The following is a 21,295-nucleotide window of genomic DNA, read 5'->3' as shown; positions in this document are numbered from 1 at the left end:
GTGTTAAAATTTCAAAAAGATCCGATGTCTCTAACTACATTTTTGGTACCTGAACGTAACTACCTCGGACCGCTGTCCTGAGCGTTCGGCGCGCACGGACGACTCTTATCTTGTTCAATCTCTTTCTCTTTCATTGTTTATTCCAGCAGTTTTTTTTATTGTAATCTGTATAATCCTTCGTATTGTCAGGTATATTTTTCGGGGGATCAGACATAGAGAAATATATAACTGTCTGAAGATGATGATATATAGATTATTAAATTATGATGATGTTAATGGGCTAATAATTTGAATAAATTGCCGGTAATGGGCCGATAATAATTGCCGGTAATGGGCCGATAATAACTGCCGGTAATGGGCCGATAATAATTGCCGGTAATGGGCCGATAATAACTGCCGGTAATGGGCCGATAATAATTGCCGGTAATGGGCCGATAATAATTGCCGGTAATGGGCCGATAATAATTGCCGGTAATGGGCCGATAATAATTGCCGGTAATGGGCCGATAATAATTGCCGGTAATGGGCCGATAATAATTGCCGGTAATGGGCCGATAATAATTGCCGGTAATGGGCCGATAATAATTGCCGGTAATGGGCCGATAATAATTGCCGGTAATGGGCCGATAATAATTGCCGGTAATGGGCCGATAATAATTGCCGGTAATGGGCCGATAATAATTGCCGGTAATGGGCCGATAATAATTGCCATTAATGGGCCGGTGTTATCATTTGGATATTGAGCCCTCTATGGGCTATTAGAAAACGTCAATGATCGGCCGTTAGTTGTCATCCTTTGCCCGGCGATTGGCCATCCAAGGGCCTGTTTTCAAACTTTGTATGGGGAATTATTAATATCACTCGACTTGAAAAAAAAAATAAATAAATAAAAGAATAACTCCACCCCAACTTTTCACCTTTACCAACCCCTACCCCAACTTCTTCTTCATATTCTTCTTCTTCCTCTTCCTTTTCCGCGTTGTGTTTACACTTCGTGTAATCGTGTATTCGTTTAATCATTTAGTAGTAATATTATGTCAGAGTTTACGTAAAGGGACGGAATTTAACGCGCATTAGGGCACGATAAATTTCAAGTCGGCGGCTGGAAGAGAGAGTACCGACGAACCTATAGGAAGGGCAGTAGGCAGAAGGGCGGCACCGTGACGCGCCAGTGTTCTCGCTCCTTGCACTCACAACCTTGTTATATTTCTTCTTACGTAATTCGCCAAGTAACATCGCGGGGGTAGTAATCGATACGGAAGACATCTATCATCCCTTGGGGTATTTCCCTTAACTCCATTTGAACATTTAAGGAATGAAAGGGAAAGAAAGAGAAAGAAAGTACTCAAATTTCCCTTAACACTAAATTAACTAAACTAAACGTTCGATACCTTTAATATTACAAACAAAGAAATATTATTTTATTTAGTTTAGGTTTTTTTATTTTTTTGGCGGGATAAAACCTTTGTTACATAAAAAAAATTAATACTAAGAAATAAACAAAGTAAATACGAAAAAAAAATTATAACGTAATAAAATTTTCAGCATAAAAATTGTGTGTGTGTACTTTAAAACATATTGAAAAGAAAAAACATTTTGCTGAAGTAAATAAAATAAAAAGAAAAATATTATATTTGAAAATAAAGATTGAATATAACTAGAATAACTTTTAAGTAAATTCAATATAATTCGATTTGATCTAACTTACATCGATCATTTTCAAAGCTTTCGTCGAGATTATGTAAAACGAACGAATTTATCATTATCGTCCTTGCGTTCGACGATTAGTCGATCTACCATTTAAGAAAGAAAGAGATATAGATAGATTGATAGATGAATGTGGATTTATTATCGTGTTGGTTAGTTTAAGATAAGAGATAATAATAAATTTAACTATTGAGTACACATTTGATTAATGGGAATATTTAAACACCTAATAATATTTTCTATGATTTTATACTTGTTTTAAATTTTATTTGTTTGTGACCAATAAATAAGCAACAAGTACTGTAGTATTTTATATTCAAATGTAAATTAAGAAAAAATAAAAAAATAACATTAAAAATTAATGGTTAAATAATTACATTAAATATAAAGCTATTAAAATAAAATAAATTAAAAAATAAAATTAAAAATGAATTGTAAATTAATTACAATGAAATATATTTCGTCTAACTAGAAAAGAAAATATCGATCAAAAAGTTTAGAAAGTAACCAAAAATTATTGTTACTCTGAATACAATAAAATACCATAAATCTATCAACTTAATAATATAAATACATACGATCAAATTTTGCAATTAAATGAAATTGTATAAATTCATATCGATTGAGAACAGTTAATGCGTCAAAATCCATACCTCAAGTTTAGCATACCTCTGATGATAACGCGCAAATCGATAAAAGTGATGCGCTCGCGTGCGCAATAGAGTGGCATAATCGAGAGATGAATAGATCAGGAGAATGAAGGTGTACGATTTACCATACACACATATATAACACATTTGAAACATGCATATTCTCAAACAAGCAAATGTACATGCGTGTACGTGTACACACATGTGCATACGAACACAGAAACACGTTCTCAGAGACACGCACATGCGCATAGGTTTTCACGCACGCACTCACACGCATGTGTACGTCGATATTCGACGATTATATTCGCTTCTATCGTTGGTAACTTGCATTCGAAATCGTCCTATCGTCGATCACTGAGACCAATTTCGAACGTTACCATGGTCCTTTGATTGCTTATCCATCATATGACGCGTACATCGTTATGGCTTATTTATTACCATGAACTTTTTCCATTCTTATTCATTTCTATACTTTAAAAAGAAACTTATTCATCAATGGATTTTCAATTCTATGTGTTGCGTCGTATTATTATTCGCTATTCACATATTCTTTATAATGTTAAATATTATAATTATTATTTGAATTATTATTGGAAATTATATTTTATATTGTAGTACACACAAATTGTCAAGGAATAATTTATGACTTTTAAAAGGAATTATTTTACTTTCAATTGATGTTATTTATTTTTCTTTATGTGTGTTACTATCTTTTTAATTTTATTTTAAATCAATATAATAATTGCAGTGAGGTAATAAAAATATCTATTATTATTATTATTATTATTTAAATTATTATTACAAATTATATATAATATTGTAGCAAAAGAAAATTGTCAATGAATAATGTTATGACTGTTAAAAGAAATAATTTTCTTCGAATTAAAGTGCAATTTAATTTTCTTCGCGTTTCTCTTTCTTTTTATTTTATTTTAAATTAAAATAATATTGCACTGAGACAATATAAAAAAAAAAAATCTTTAAAAATTATATCGTTTATTTAAATAAATTTATATTTTTCTTTGTGTTTATCTTTCTTGTTTATCCTTTCAATTAAAATAATATTACATTAGGGCAATACAAAAATCTTAAAAAAAAAAACAAATTATATCGTGTATATTAAAATAAATAAAATTTATTTTTAATATCATTTTAATTAAAAAATTCTTTATATATCGATAAAACAAATATATTTAATATGCTCGTGAAGTATACTTTAAAGGTACGATCCTTTAATCAAACGTAAACGTTTAAATACCGCTTGTCCGTGAAGTAATAAGATAATAAAAACGTTGATCTCGATACGATCGATAGATCATTCATTTCTTGGTGTTCTCGATCAACAACAACTTACATTAGCCAGCCCCGGAGCTAAATGTCCCAACCAAGAGAGATGAAAGAGAAAAAGAAAAATAATCTTGGTGGTTGTCGCGCACGTTGAGAATAATAATTTTCACAAGAGAGAACGAGAGAGAGAGAAAGAGAGAGAGAGAGAGAGAGAGAAAGAGAGAGAATTTATTTTCCAATAGATAGAAAGATCTACTATATCGATAATGGTATATCGATCAAGCTACCAACAACGGGGGAATCTCTTCCTATATCTTTCCTAACAACCCGGAAATATCCAAGTAAAGAATCCGATCGATCTATAGATCTTCCAGGGATCTATCGATCCAATACCATCGATTGACGTGAAAACGGGCGTTGTTCTTTCCACGCCTGCGTAAATTGAAAAATATCATTCGATCGAGCATATCCTTTTAGATCCTTGCTTGGATCATTTGCTATATCAAGGAAGAGAAAAAAGATTGATAGAAGTGAAGACTGGAATAAAGAAAAGTACCGGTGTGATTTCTTTTAAGAAATGCATGCTGCATAGCTTTTTCTACTACATAATAGTATTACCACGTAGAAACTTTCTATGTGATTTAAGGACATTGTAAACCGACACCCTTCTTCCTATTATTACGAGATTCTTTATTTTTTTTTTTTATATATGTTACTATGTTTTACACGCTTGATATATTTTACTTATATAATACATTGTTATTATTATTTGTTTTTGTTTTTTGTTTTTTCTATTTGTTTGAATATCTAAAGAAACACGATGATTATTATGTTCATGCGACAATATTATTATCAGATTAAAAAATTCATTTGAAAAAAGTCAATGAGGAATAAAAAATTGTTTTTTACGAACTTTCTAAAACCATGTGGTGTGATTTTGTTTCCAACGAATAGAAATGAACGATAGTGATCAAGTTAAAACACATCCTTCACATCCTAACAAACGTGGGTAACGTCAAACACCTATAGATACCATGATAATTAGATAAACATGATAAACAGAAGTAGACGGTGGGGGGACGGGGGTGAGGATAGATGGGAGGTGGGATACGATGAAAGGGCTCGTCTAATAATTTTCCCCAAGATAATCTCTCGTCCCACGGTTGGTGGTGATGGTGGTGGTTATGGTAGGGTGAACGTAATTTCACGATTTGTCAGTCGATAAATCGTTTCCGCCGATCTACCGGCGGCGGCGTTTCGTATTCCCATTGTCAAGTGAAAATGTAGAGTAGTACCGAAGGTATTGCTGGTAACGGTGATTGTGGTGCCGGTTATTGTGTCATTGTTGGAACCCGCACTCGAAAATGGAAATGGTCATGTCGTTTAAATAGTCCTACAAAATCCCCATAATCCTCGATAATCCCGTACGCTATAAACCCTACAACTGCCCACCCCCAACACAATTTTAACTTTCCTACCCATGAAAACAAGAGATTTTTACGATTACCTGATATGAGGTATGATTTTTTTTTTTTTTGGTTGGATAAAGAGTATGGGATAATTGTCATGTATAATCGAGATTAAAGTGTTTTCCGATTATTAACACAGGTTCAAATAAAATCCAATAAAATAATATACTAAATTGAGTCGTGTTTTTTATATTTATGTTTAATTAAACCCTTTGCTTACTTGGGCGAAGTTACGATGGACGTGTCTGACTCGTCATCTGAATTTAAGAAGCTTATATTAATATATATAAATAGTTTTCTATTTTGTTTCATTTATATATATATATACTTTGTTAATTTAAATGTTATTGCAAAAATATATTTATATCACCAATAATAATATATTTCAAATAAAAAATTATATCCATATATAATTACAATAACACAATATATAATAATAATTAATATGAATAATTGTAATAATAATTACAATTAATCATAAATAGGTAAACGTAATTATTAATTATAAATCATCTACGATCAAAACTAAATTTATAATATTTATTCGCAATGATGTTATATCGAGTTTTGTGATTTCTAATTATATCAAATAATTTTAATAGATAATAAATATTTCAAAATACTTTATTTAAAACGAAACTAAATTTCTCCTCTTAGAACACGAATTAAAACCCACAGTTTGATTTACACAAATTGCAATAATTAATATCAGATATTTCTAATATAATCAATATTTCAATATATTTCATTTGAAACGAAATTAAATTTAGAACTCTTAGAACGCGAATTAAAATATAACTTCAATTTTGATTTACAGAAATTGGAGAATACGTGGAGAAATTACCTGGCCGCACTTCTTATCAACGTGTGAGAAATAATTCGACGTAAACGATGATCTAAAAGAAAGACAACGAAAGTCGGGTCGGTTTTACCTCAGAGAAATATCACGTGATGAGAATTTGATAAGTAACGGGATAGTAAAGCCAAAAACAAAAAAAGAAAAAAAGAAAACAAGTGAAAGAAGAAGAAGAAGAAGAAGAAAGAATTCTTTGGTTATCGAATCCTGTTAAAAAGAAGAATAAGAAAAGGAAGCATCATCTCTCTTTTCTTGGATCAATCGGTGAAGATGTGGATCGAGAGGATCGGTATTGGAAGTTTTCTTCAAAAAACTAGATCGATTTACGATTCCGCGGTTGAATAAAAAAAAAGAAAGGAAGAAAGAAAGAAAGAAAGAAAGGAAGAACGAAAAAAAGAAAGATAAAAAGAAAAACCGTAGGAGGAAGTATAGAGGAATTCTTGACACGTAGTCACGTAGGACGCTTTTGAAATTCAAGAAGACCTTACCCATCGTTTCCGTAGGAAAACTGAACAAGAGTCTCTGTTTTCGAATTTGCTGGATGGAAAAGAATAAGGAGAGTAATAAGAAGAAGAAGAAGAAGAAGAAAAAGGAAAGATTTAAGAGAAGAAAGAGAAAGAAGATGTTAGAAATAACTCACAAGACTTGGTTCAATTAACGGGTTCACCTAGTTCCGAAGAATCCTCCAAAAAAAAAAAAAAAAAAACAACCAACGACAAAAATAATTCAAGAAATAACTCAAGATTATTATTGGAGGACCAAAATTGCAATACCCATCGTTCACAATTTCTAATGGTTAATGAAAAGTAGTAGTAGTTCGTTTATTTATTTTTTTTTCAAAATGGGGGACTCATTTTTTGCAATAGAAAAGTATTAAAAAGCGAATGGGTATACGAGCGCGTTCCTATAATAGTCTCGAGAAAGAACGAAAGGGCGTAAGGGACTTAAATACTGCAACAATTAATAATATGTGTTTTGGAGGTTTGCCTCGAGTTGGAAGTAGTCGCGAGTGGCCCGCCAATTTTCAACCTGGTATGGGCATGCTCTTACCGGATGAAACATACGAGGAACGTTCCTCCTTTAATTCAATAAACAATAATACTACTGAAGATCTTTTTGATGATATCGATGAATACGAAGCTGCCAAAGCGTTAGCCGTTTTACAGAAGTGCGACGATTTTTTGAAGAGGAACGGCATCAGGCCCGAATTTTTCTGCAAACATCGAGAAAAATTGGCACTGCAGAGTTGGCTACTACAAAAATCTAAATTGTCTTCAGGTAAGTTTCATTATCTCGTTTTGTACTTTTATAGTTATATAGAATATTTATATTTATTTTTGACTGTTCATTTATTTTGTTAGATACATTTATTGTTTTATATTTAAAATATTGGGCTGTCCAGAAAGTTCGTGCAGATTTTGACGAAAGATTGAAATGCAACGCGTTTCAGTTTCTTTTTATTTTTGGTACTATATAAATTAAATATAATATATACTAATAATATACTATAATACTATAATTAATATACTATAATAACTAATATACTATATATTATATTATAGTAAAAATATATTAGTAATTTATAATTAGTAATTTATATACTTAGTAATATATAATAATATTGTGTGTATATTATAATTAGTATTTATATAATTAGTAATATAATATATTAGTATATAATTATAAATTATACTATATAATATATACTATATAAAATTAAATATATTCTTATATATATATATTAAATTAAAAATATAAGTGTCATTCGCGTTTCCACAATCTTTTCTCCATCTATAAGGGTAACTTCAAAATTTCGCCTTTCTCATAACTTGCCAGGTTTTTTTTTTTTAGCAAAAGAACTTCATACCATCTATCGAAAATTGGCACGAACATTTCGGACAACCCAATATAAATTATGTATAATATATAGAAATTCTCTCTCTCTCTCTCTCTCTCTCTCTCTCTCTCTGAAAAGAAATGATTTATTTCTCAGTATTACGATTTGAATGAATAATTAATATATGAATAATTAATATATGATTAATCAATGATAATATATATATATATATATATATTTTTCACGACAAGATTCAGTTCTATATTTAAACTCACTGCTCACACGAGAATATTCTGCAAGTACTACTACTACTACTACTACTATTACTACTATCCCACTGGCACGAATCGTTATAATTGATTTAAATGCTGGAACATTAAGCGAGAGGAATATTCCCCGTGCTTGGATAAACTATAAATGTAAAGCTTCATTTTGTCCGGCGCGTGCACGTTAATTGCAATGCCGTTTACCTTTGTCGCGACGATTACCTCCCATTTACGAGAGTACACCCGATGTTTATTTCCAGGAACAAACATTTTCCATTTCTCTGCTATTTTGTTTATATTTTATGTTGTTATTTTTTAGTTATTTTTTTTTTATTTCTTTTTGTTCAAATTTGTTTAAATCATACAAACATAATCTACCCCCTAAATCCCTGCCCCTCAGATATTAACATTACGTTGGGACCTATTTTTTTTTTCATATTCGTTTCTTAGTTTCTTTCTTAATTTTATCTTTTGCATAGAAAAATTTAACAATTCCCTATTGAATATATGAACCAACTTATTGTACAATACTTTTAACATATATTATTTATAATATATGTATAAGTAATGTTAAATTTTAAAAAATAGTAATTTTTCAAAATAACTATTACTAATAATATAATATAATTAATTTAATATGAATAAAATATATTATATAATACAGTTTGTCCTGATAGCTCAATTGGTTAAAAAAGCAGTCGCGCTTAAAGCGAAAGATTGATATTCCGGGTTCGAGTCCCGGTCAGGCAAGGCCACTGTGTTCAATTTTTTTCACGAAGCTTACAATGTAAAATATTCAAAAATATTATTATAATATAATATATAATTTAAATATATATAATAATATAAAATATATATTAATATATAAATATTATATAATTATACTTTAATATTTAAATATCAAAAAATTATATATTTAAATATTATAATAATATAATTATAATATAATATATAATAATATTAAATAGAATATTTAAATATTATAATAATATAGTATAAAGATTATATATATAACTTTGAAATAAAACCAGAATTGAACTTAAGTTAAATCTCGTCTCAGTTTCACTGACGTTATAAGAACCCAACAAATAATATAATATAATATAATAATAATATAATTTATTATATTATATTAATAATAATAATATATATACTTTACTATATGAATTTATAAACCAATTATACTTCAACATACTATTAACATATAAAAGCCAATAATACTTTAACATATATTACTATATGTATTTGTTCTTACAATTAATTTGAAAATAGAAAAGATTGATCTACTATATCTACTTATATTAAATTCGTGATCTATGATTGTCTATCTATATCTCTCTTTCAATCTCATTCACTGTAACTCTTTTTTTACGAGTTACGCGAGTTATAGAACTCGAAACATCGAAATATTACACGGTGTATTTCGACGCAGCAGTTTAAGAGCAAGTGCACGCTACAACTATATCATCATCAAGAGGAGTCGAGTTAACGTTGCGAGGAACTAGTTGCTCGTATCAGCAAGAGACCAGCAATACCGGTGCATTCATGGTAATATTGTCTAGCACGCAGGACGCGTGCACGCTAACTTTTGCAAATGTTATTGGTTTATATACACATATATATATGTACGATATAATATACTAGGTGAGTCAGTTTAAATCAACCATACGAAATAACTTTAACAGTAATAATTTGTTAAAGTTATTTTAATGATAGGATCAATAAACGTTTCACGTAAAAGTTGTTTTATAATTGTTACATATTCTTAGAACTAATTTTTCATTCATGGTGAAAAGATTTAAAAAAAAAAAATTGCATATTCGTGATCTTTTAACTGTTGAAATTATCTTTAAAATGAAATTACAATTGTTGAAATATAAAAATGCATAATTTCATTTAAAAACGTCTACACTTGAAAACAAAAAGACAAAGTATAATTCTAGAAAATTACTCATTTGTTCGGTATTATCTCACTCACCCTGTATAATCATATTTATATACAAAAGTATATATAATGTGTATGCATATACCTAACGCATGTATGTAATGCATACGTGTACATATATGTAAACTCATATGTGGATTGGTTTAATATCGCGTGATCATTTAAAAGATTTCTACGTTAAAACCAAAAAAGGGAAATTATCGGGTTAACATTTGTCGTTTTTCTCATCGAACCAAACTGACGACCATTCCGGGAAAATGTTGTGTAATTTTTAAACAAGCATACTTGTTTTTTCGAAACTCGTTTTGGTCGGTTATTTCTTTTTCAATAAACTCCCTAATGTTTTGAATATTTTTTTTCTCTTTCTTGTACTTTTACTTCTTTTTTTTCTTTCTTTTTTTTTTTCTCAAGTATTACATTTTCCTAATTTTTATTTCTTATTCATATTTTATATAACTCTAAATTGTCTATCCCTTTATGTGAAGTATTGAAAATAAAAAAATGATGATAGATTAAAAAAATAGTAGATCATCTACTATTACTACTACTACTACTACTACGTTCATTGTTCGGTTCTCACATCAGTGAATAATCCTCAAGGCTAGTCGAGCTTTTTTCTTACCAAGAGATATATAGAAGCGATACTATAATATCCGGTACAGTGAATGCTATAGCTTTTCTCCTTCGATGCTTTAAATCTCCCTCTTATTTTTCGCTGTCTCTCGTTCGCGATTCATAGATGCCGACTACACGTGGTAGAGACGCGATTAGCCTCCCGTCGGTTCTCGTTCTGCCCTTTCGACCTAACCCATCGTACTTGTTGCTCGATGATTAAGGACCTTCGAAATTCACGACTACTAAATCAATCGAGAGAGTGCAAATTGTTATTTTCTAATGATATCAATTTTTATCTTATTAAGATCGATGATTATTATAATTCTTAATCATAAATATTCATTATTTCATTTTATTTTATATTATATTATTTTTTTTATTATTTTTTTTTTTGTTTAAGTTAGGAATATATAAATTTATGTTTTAACATGTTTAATACCATGTGAATTTTTTTTTACTATTTGTTACATATTTATTATATTGAACAATTATTTAGAACGATTAAGTTGCAGTATGTAATCACATGCAATAGATATATTATTTTATTTTATTTTTCTTTGCATTGGGAATTTATAAATATATTTTTTGAAGATTATATATATTTTTTGAACACGTTTAATACTATGTGAATTTTTCTTTTTTACTATTTATTACTTCGATATTATGATGAACAATTATTTAGAACGAATAAGTTTACATATTACATATTGCAATATGTAATCATGTGCAATGCATTCATTTTATTTAAAGGGATACGAACAAATTTATGTTAGTGCAATTTATCGGTTATCAACATTGCATTCGATATATAAAAAATATTTAATTATCAGCACATTATGTTAACTTTCGATCTTAATTTATTCAACATATTGTATATATATGTATATTCGTCAATTTATTTTGATTTATTATTATCGAAGTATTTGTGAATATTTAAATTATCATCGCGTAGTGCATCTCTCGCAATTTTATCGACGTATAATATCGACGATAAGAATTTTCTCGGAATGTATTAGATTCGCATAAAAAGCTTTAACATACCAATAGATTTTAACGAGATATAAAAATATGAATAGGAAATAAAAATTATGAAAAAGTCAAACTTGAGAAGAAAAAGAAAGAAGAAAAAGAAGAAGAAGAAGAAGAAGCACAAGTAGTAAACTATATTATATAATTAATATACATATATATTAATATTAATTAATTATGATATAATATATTATATTATAATTAATATATTTATAATATAGTATTTTACTATCTCCGGATCCTATATATAATAATAATAATAATAATAATAATAATATATAATATAATATAATATAATATATGAACTATATTATACTATAGTGTGTTTGTGTTAAATTCTTTGATTTATTTTATTTCATTTTTCTTTTTACAAATTTTATTTAACGATTAACTTAATGATTTGATGAGAGAGAAAAAAAAAAGAAAGAAAAAATACACCTACACGAGATGACGAGAGAAAAAGTCAAATAATGAAAATAAAGATGAATGGAGATGATATTAATAAAAGAACATTGAGCGTTAATTCAAAGAAGATTTGTTGTTTTACTCGGAAACTTTCTTTTAAAGAGCTGAGGGATTCTCTTCACTCTTTTGCCTACTTTTGAAAGTCAGTATAAAGAAAAGTTTATTTTACGGTTAGCATTCCTCTCTCTCTCTCTCTCTCTTTATCTTTCTCTCGTTCTGTTTCTAAAGCCTCGACTATCATTAAGAGCTCATTGAATTTATTTCTTTTCTTTTTTTATTTCTTTCTATTTATTTTTCATCTTTTACTATCTCAGCACGCGTAAAAAGGTGTTTTATTTTTCTATACAAAACTTTCGGGTAATTAAATTAACTTATTTTTCGATTACGTGAAAAGAGAAATTATTTTGAATGAATAAGAACTGTAGTATGGGTATTGATCAATTTTCTTGTTAATGTGAGTGTATATATTTTGTATAATATTATATAATGAAATAATTAACATATAAAACAATTAATAAACTGAACACATAAAATAATCTTCAATTGAATCCAATTATAAACATTTAACAAATCTACTTGAAAATTTCTACCCTGTACTTAGAAATTTTTCCAAAAGAATTTTATCAAAATATTCAAAGTTATATACGGATTTGATTGAATTTTCAGATAAATCAATTGAAAATTAATTGACTAGAAATAAATATAAATAGGAAATAATTAACAATAATAATAAAATGAAATCGTTTATGGGAAGGATCAATCGTTTGCTGTTGGGGGATGGGTTTAACAATTTATCAAGATCAGAATATTCAAACTAGAATTTAGGATCTGTTCGTTTACAGGAAGCCTATTTTCTGTCTCTATCTATCTCGTAATGTTAAAGCGTAGAGTTAGGTAGTAGGTACCATTCACGCGAGTCAGTAACGCGAGAGCAGCACAGCTATCTCCTGATCGTAATAAATCAACGGGAGACCTAATTAACCGAGGACCAGACCCATAATGGAAGCTTCATTATCGTCGAGTCACCGCTAATTACGCGGATTCGCGGCTGACACGATGCCAGACCTAAAACGTAAGTTTACGCGTTTACTATAGAGAGATCTCCGATCGTTAAATGTGAGTAACATGATTGATATTTTTGTTATTTTTATTTTTCAGATTTATAATGTTTATTTTTTTTACTTACAAAATTTTTCATTGCAATATATTTCATAAGGTTTATTTCAAATGATTTGATAGTGTTATTATAGTCTGATATTGGTCCCCATGGATTACTACTATTCATTATATAATTTTAATTTATTATAGGATACGTGATAATTTTACATTATTAAATTATATTTAAATAATAATATATAGATTATATAATAATAATATTATTATTATTATTATAATATTATATTATATTATATTACATAAATAATAATATATAGATTATTTAATAATATCATATTATAATTATATAAATAAATATATTATTATTATATAGTATAAAATTATAATACTATATATATATATATATAATATGACTATAAATTAGTATTACAATATTATATTATATTATATTATATCATATAAATAATAGTACATAGATTAATAATTATCTAACAATTCGTAATTATTTGAAATAGTTCGAAATATATTACTTTCATTTTTTTTTTTCAATATTTTTTAGAAAACATATCAATCCACATATTAATCCACATATGTTTCTAATAGATTTATCAAAAGTTCCTTTATCACACGGTAGTTAAAAAATCAAACCATTTATTATATCGATCCATAATATTAATCATCGAAAGCCTTATTTTTCATTCTCGTTTCCATTTCGAATTTTGATTTTATCCAAAAGACATAGATCTTATGTGTATCATAAAATAATAGCAGTAGGGTGGTAGTGTTAGGCTTTTTGATTTGTAGGAATTTGAATTCTCCCGTCCGGTTGGTAACTTGCAATCCAGTCATTTCTCTATTTTATCGTAGCAGCTGGTTTAAGCTAGGTCAATGGGGTAAAGCCGTATCGGATTTTGGCGTATGTGAAAATTGATTTTATTCCTCGACGTAGTGTATCGAACCTAGGACGACCAACCATGGGCTCCACCGATCCACGTTTTCACTGCTCGTTCGCCATTTAACCACGATATCAATTTCCATAATAAATGTATCCATAAATTTCCATGATAAATAACAACACTGTGTAACTACGTAGTTACGAAAGGAGAAAAGAGAGAGAGAGAGACAGATAGAGAAGAATAGAGAGAAAGAGAGAGAGAAGGTGAGAGAATGAGTGAGTGGTGGTGGTGGTGGCGTATCTGTGAGAATGTATTTTTTTGCAAATTTTTCATTTGATTTACATCATTGCAATATTGAGGAATACAGCTGTTACGTTCCACTTCATTTCATACACATGCTACCAAGCCTACTATTATTACTACTACTATTATTATTTTATAATACAAAAATATAATTTTATATATTAATAATATATATATATATATTATTATTATTATTATTATATATTATTAATATAATATATATTGTACTATAAATAAATATTTTATACTTATATATAATATAAATATTATATTAGTAAACTAGTAAATTATAATAGTAAATTATTTATGTTATACTATAGTAGATATTTATATATATATATTTATTATATTGGGATTTAAGTAAATTATATATTATATAAATAAGTTAATTTAATATTATATTTTTTTAAAGTAATTTTTAGGTAAATTATATATTATAATATATAAAAAAGTATTTTTTAAGTAACTTATATATTATATTTTATAAAAAGGTATTTTTTTTTAAGTAAATTATATATATTCTATACTATATATATTTATTATATTTTGGGATTTAATTTTATTGGAATATCAGAAAAAGATTAGAGAAAGGATTAGAGTATACAATTTGTCAATAATTATTATAACTTGTTCTTAAGAAATTAATTTTGATACCACAATTGATTATTGAATACTACACTAAACAAAAAGAAAAGGAATGAATGAATGGGAAAGGAAAAAAGAAGGAGAATAATAAAAAAAAAAAAAGGATAGATTAAAAGAATGAGAAATCTTGTAGGACGATCGAAGGATGTGTCAGGGTTAGTGGAAGGTTTGTTGGGTGAGGAGAAGGGAGGTGAAGGAAAAGGAAGGGAAGGGAAGGCGTTAGCAAACTTTTATCGGAATTTATTAGCGACGGGAAATCGACGAAGAGAGCTCGTAATGACCGAGGCATTACTAATGGGAAGGCGTGGAAGGGGATCTGTCGGAAGGGGTTGCAAAAAAGGGCGGAACTGGCTGCCAACGCAACAGAACGTCGATGCAAAAGCAAACAAAACACTGAGAAAGACTGAGAGAGAGAGAGAGAGAGAGAATGAGAGTGAGAGATAGGTGTTGCTCCCATAAATCACGTCGTTCATGCGCCATCTTTCTCACACCCTTCTCCTCTCATGCATCTCCTACCCTTTCATCTTTCTTTCTTTATTTCTTTCTCTAATTTTTCTTTTTCTTATCCATCCCCTCCACTCACCACCCTTCGTCGTTAGTGTTAGTTTTATTATTAACACTAGAATGATTTTGTGTGTGTGTGTGTTTATTAGGTATTATTATTATATTTAAATTGTAGAACAAATAAATCCAAGCAAAAAGAAAATCTTTTTGTATATAGGAAAAAATTATTATATTTTATAACGTTTAACTTTTTTCCCATCGGAGATTATTATTTCTCGTTCGGTATCGTAAATTGTATTTATTTTTTATTTTTTTTTGTTTTGTTTCTTTTTTTCGTTAATATTTAGTTAGACGAATAATCGAATAAACATTTAAAGAAATCCGCATTAAATATTGAATACGTTTTTCGATTCTATCACTTTTCATAGCTTGTTATATATATATATATATATATATATATATATATATATATGAAAATAAATAATACAATGTAAATATTTTAATCGATGGAGATTTTTCAACGAAATATCTCGCGATCTCAATTTATTTATTTTTTTTTTTTTTTTTTATTTTATATTATATAATATTATTTCTATCCTATTTGTGTTTTTTTTTTTTTCATTTTTTCATACGCCCATATTAAATTCATATTCGATATGAAAACAAGAAAAGAAAATAACGTACAAAAATATATAATATTATATTAGTTTGAACCAAATTTTCAAACTATAAAGATTTAATCTTCCTAAAATGTTAAAACGCACCGCGGAGAAATATGAAATAGTTAACAGTATTAATTTATCATCTATGCTTTACAAATTTCAAAAGGATTTCTTAAATGATATTATTTAATACTTTTACATGTTAAATTTGAATTATATTATGTATTTATCATATATTATATTATTATTATTATAAAATTATATGTATATAATCGTACAGTAAGATTAAACCGTCATGAAATTAAAAATTAATAATAATATATTAATAATAGTAATACATGTGGAACGAGAACTTCAATGCCAGACTTATTAGGCATTCGTGAAAATGATTAGTTTGTAGGCTCTGGTTAGCCTAATTGGTTAAAAGAGCAGTCGCCTGGAAAGCGAAAGTGTGAGATCCGTGGTTCGAGTCCCGGTCAGTCAATTCTTTCGATCTAATTTTTTTCACAATTCCCACATACGTTATAGTAATTATAATATAATTATACATTACTATTTCTTAATATATATTATTATAATATAATATATAATTATATATTATTGTTACTATAAATAATATATTATTATATATAATAATTATAATATTATTAATTAAATAATATAAAAATTAATATAAAATTATATAATATTTATTTATATTATAGTATAAAAATACATATTAATTAAATTACAGTAATTAATATTATATATTATAATATTATTATAATTATATTAATAGTAATTATAATATAAATATAATGATAATACAAATATATTTAAATATACACCTGCATATAATAGTAGTACAGCATAAGTACTAACTTCTATTGAGTTAAGTAGCTCGTTTAATCGTTGTACTTAGATAAAAGGGAAGAAGTACTTTGAGAGGACTCCTTCGCACCGCGATCGGGATTTTCGATCGTCGGTAAATTGACCCTTCTAGTTGAGAAACCTCTTCCATCTTTCTCTTTTCTACCTCTATACCTATCTCTATCTATCTCTATCTCTTTCTTACTCAACACAAACATATAGTCACGTATACCTTCTTCCAACCAGCATGATTCTTCCGCAAAGTCCGATAGGGCCTCTAATCAATCGTACGATCGCGTGAGACGCGTACGAAGGAACTTTGGCACCGCATTAATTACTCAACCTCTAACAATGGCGCAATAATTAACAATTACGCAGCCCGATAATTATATACCCGGCTTGCTGAATTATCACCCACCATATTCTCTTCCTATCCCTCCCCTCAAACCCTTTTACTTCACTATAATTCTTGTCTATAAATACATACACGATTGTACATATGTAAATGGGCCCCCCCCCCCTATTCGGGATTAAGGTTCTAACATTTCTACAAATGTTTTCACAGAATTTTCATTGGTAATTTCAAACAATAATAATAATAATAATAATAATAAATTTGTTTTTCCTATTTCTGTAACATCGTAATGAACAAAAAAAGAAACAAAATCAATTGAATTATGTGCCAATTAAAAAATGAATCTTCTAATAACATTAATTATAACAACGTTTCATTATTATTAATAAGTGTTTTACTTGAAATTGATTTAAAGTTGGTTTTGTAATAGTTAAAGTGAACGAGGATTGTAAAAATGATATATTTAAGTATAGTAAATCATGAAAGATTACAAGAAAGATATAAATAAATGTACTACCTTATCGCATTTATCTAATTTCTTATTAGATAAGTTAACTAGTGGATATAATCGTTATGTGAGGTAAATATAAACGCGAAGAAACTCGCACTCAATTGAAAAGAATTACGAAAGCTGTGAGCGCAGTCGAAGGACTTGAAACCGGATCACCACTTATAGGGTACGATCACGACGTGCTCCGATTACACTACGATCGCTGCTAGTGTAGTATCGAGAGTTACCTTTCTTCTTTTTTATTTTTTTTTACCGCCATAAAAACAAAACAACAAAAAAAAAGAAAACAAAATAAATTTACCCTATCGACCGTAATCGCAATAACGAAAGTACGCTATTAGAGGAGAGTTTGAATAAAAAAAAAAAAAAAAACGTTTCAACAGAGTTTAAATACATATGGGATGAAATTTAAAGATACAGTTAAATGACGATTATTCGAAATAATGTCTTTAAAGATAATATAATTAAATGAAGATAAAAGTTATCAAATAATATGGTCTAATGTACAATATTTTTTTCTTTACACACACGGCACTTAACACGAAGGTAGGGTAGGGGGTCGAGGTTACATCCCATAAGTTTTCTTTAAATAAATTCACACTGATAGGACGGGTAGGTCACGATCGATCATTCTTGCTAATTAATTCATCCGTCAATTAGCGGATACGATGTGCATACTCGTTCTTGCTTTTCCACCCCTCACTGCCCCCTTTTCCCTCTCTAATTCTCTCTCTCTCTCTCTCCTTCTTCGTTTCTACAAGACGAGCAGTTTCTCACTTAAGAAATGAGAGACGGAAGAAGAGTAAACTACTCGCTCTTGAGAGAATATAACAGAGAGACGAGAATATAACATAGAAGATGTTACAAAAAAAGGTGCCGTGAAGAAGAAGAAGAAGAAGAAGAAGAAGAAGAAGAAGGGCTGAGGGTGTTGGGGAAGGGGGGCTAGGGGAGTTGGGGTGAAGGGCGCAAGGCCGAAGGGCCAGCACTTCCCTGGGAATTTAATTAAAGTGCGAGATGAGAGGAAAGGTGGTGAATAGAGGATAGTAGATACAAGAAGAACGAGAAGAAGTAGAAGTAGAAGTAGAAGAAGAAGAAGAAGAAGAAGAAGAAGACTAAAGCAAGAAGCTTCTCATCGAAGGCAAGTCCCTTTCGCTTCTCTCTAATGATTTTCTCGTACGTTGAAAGTACATGACGAGGTGGTGGAACTGGTGGAGGTGGATGAAGAGGGGGAGGAGGGCAAGTGGGAACCCAAGCTTTCTGTTCGTGTCTCGTTTGCAAAATGACGCTCGTTTTGCCATGTGCTTATAGATATATACTATATATATATAGTTAGATTAGGGTGAAAGAACTTGCTATAATTAGAAATGAATTGGAAAATCTTTACCCGCATTTACGTAATTGTTTAGAACATTAAAGAAAGAGAGAGAGAGAGAGGGATAAAACATTACTTAACTCGTTATATTAAATGATTACTTAACTACAATTTTGTGTGTGTGTGTTTGTTTTTTACTATTACTATACATACATTTTGTAAAATATACTTCAATTGGTTAATTAGAAAAAGTAAATATATAATTATGATATTCGAATTTATTGATATTTTTAAATTAAATGTATATTATGCTAATTATATTTTTATATAATTATATAAAATTAATTTTTATATTATATATATATTATTTTTATAAAATTATATAATATATATATAAAGAAAACCATGTCGGTTTTAGAGTGCTTTTTTTAAATAGATTTAAAGATTCAAAAACCAATTAGAAACTTATTTTTTATATATATTATATTATATTATATTATAAAACTGTAAAATTATAAACTCTGTAAAATTCTATTTATTGATACTGAATGACAAAATTCCAACAAATAGAGGTAACATTATAAAAATCACTATTAAAAATCTTCCTATTCCTATAACTTTAACTCTTCCTTCAAACTTACTATCACCCAACACCATAGTAATTTTAATGACATACATAAACGTTTACGCCACGAGATATGGGGGGGAATATGAAATCGTGAATGATAAAACAGCAATACCAGACAGATTTATTGCTCTTTGCTGACACACAGAAATCCCGATCGTAGAGAGAGAATGAGAGAGAGAGAGAGAGAGAGAGGGATTATTTTTATTTTCTGTCGTGTTTCAGATTCGTTCAACCAATCCACCCTTTTTTCCCGATTCACCCCTCTCTACCCTCCCCTCTCTCTTTTTTTCCTACCGCTTTTCTCTCCTAGGCGTAAAAGGAATTTGTGATTTCGTTTTTACGAGTAAAATATAACTAATACAAATTCTTTAAATCTATATATATATATATGTACTTTTTCATTATAAATGTTAAATACATTTTTTGGTGAATTTTCATTGAAAAATCTTCTTACTATCTTTTTGATTAATTATCAATGAAAATATTTAAACTATCTTTCGGTAATGCAGCATTTTTTGTTTCTACATTTTTCTTTTGTTTCATTTTCTTTCTTTTTTTTTTCTTGTTTTATCTAAAGTAATACGAATTCTCGCGTTAACCTGAGAAAAAGTATAAAAATTTACCCTTTTCATTCGAACTTAAAAAGATAATCCTCGGCATTGTCCGACGTTCGACTTAGCGTAACTTTTAGTCTCATTCTTCTTCTTCTTCTTCTTCTTCTACTACTACTACTTCTTCTTCCATTTCCTGAAAAGCTGAGGATTGTGTAACTACGAGGACGTGTTTCGCGTTTTCACACTTTGTATGTATTATATAAAAGGAAAATTTTTTTCTTTTCGAAAGATTAACGGTAAAAGTTGAGAAAAAGAATTCATCTAACGTCATTTTTATATCTTTATCTTGTTCCTTCATTTATTTATATATAATATATTATTGTTTTTATATTAAATGTTATAATTATTGTATAAAAGTATATAAGTTGGGTTGGTCGGAAAGTAATTTCATTTTTTCCTAACACAATGTTGGCATACTTCTCAAAACAGAAACAGCTGAAAACAGTTCTTGACGTCTCGGAGATGTCAAAGTCTACAATGAAACATGAAAAAAATAACGTCTCTGAGACATCATTGTGTGTGAAAGGTTTTAAAGCGAAAATTGTCTTCATTTTCACAAAAGAAAAATGAAATTACTTTCCGAGTAACCCAATAGTTTATTCTTTGCTACTGTCGTATTTATTGCAAACAAAAAAAATTATCAAATTTCTAACTGAATTGTTTTTTTTTTTTTTTTCAAAATAAATATCATACGTTAGCAAAAGTATAGACAGTTATTATAAATAAAAAAAAAAAAAAAAAACAAATAAAAAAAGAAAATAGAAAAAACTC

At 28.5% G+C, this 21,295-nt stretch overlaps 1 protein-coding gene across 1 annotated transcript in view; it reads left to right on the top strand.

Annotated features, from left to right (window-relative positions):
* The window catches only part of dachs (unconventional myosin-IXb-like dachs), an 84,977-nt gene that overhangs the window by 25,738 nt on the left and 37,944 nt on the right, over window positions 1-21,295 (top strand). Inside the window, exon 3 of the mRNA XM_015325441.2 lies at window positions 5,934-7,250. Coding sequence (XP_015180927.2) covers window positions 6,857-7,250 — 394 coding nt within the window. The 5' untranslated portion in view covers window positions 5,934-6,856. The remainder of the gene's footprint in view (window positions 1-5,933; window positions 7,251-21,295) is intronic.

Source organism: Polistes dominula, unplaced genomic scaffold (assembly GCF_049000335.1).
Source record: "Polistes dominula isolate Pdom_NZ unplaced genomic scaffold, Pdom_raw_medaka contig_27, whole genome shotgun sequence".
NCBI classification, from domain to species: domain Eukaryota; kingdom Metazoa; phylum Arthropoda; class Insecta; order Hymenoptera; family Vespidae; genus Polistes; species Polistes dominula.
Note: the sequence above shows the minus strand (reverse complement) of the source record. Positions and strands in the feature narration are given on the sequence as shown.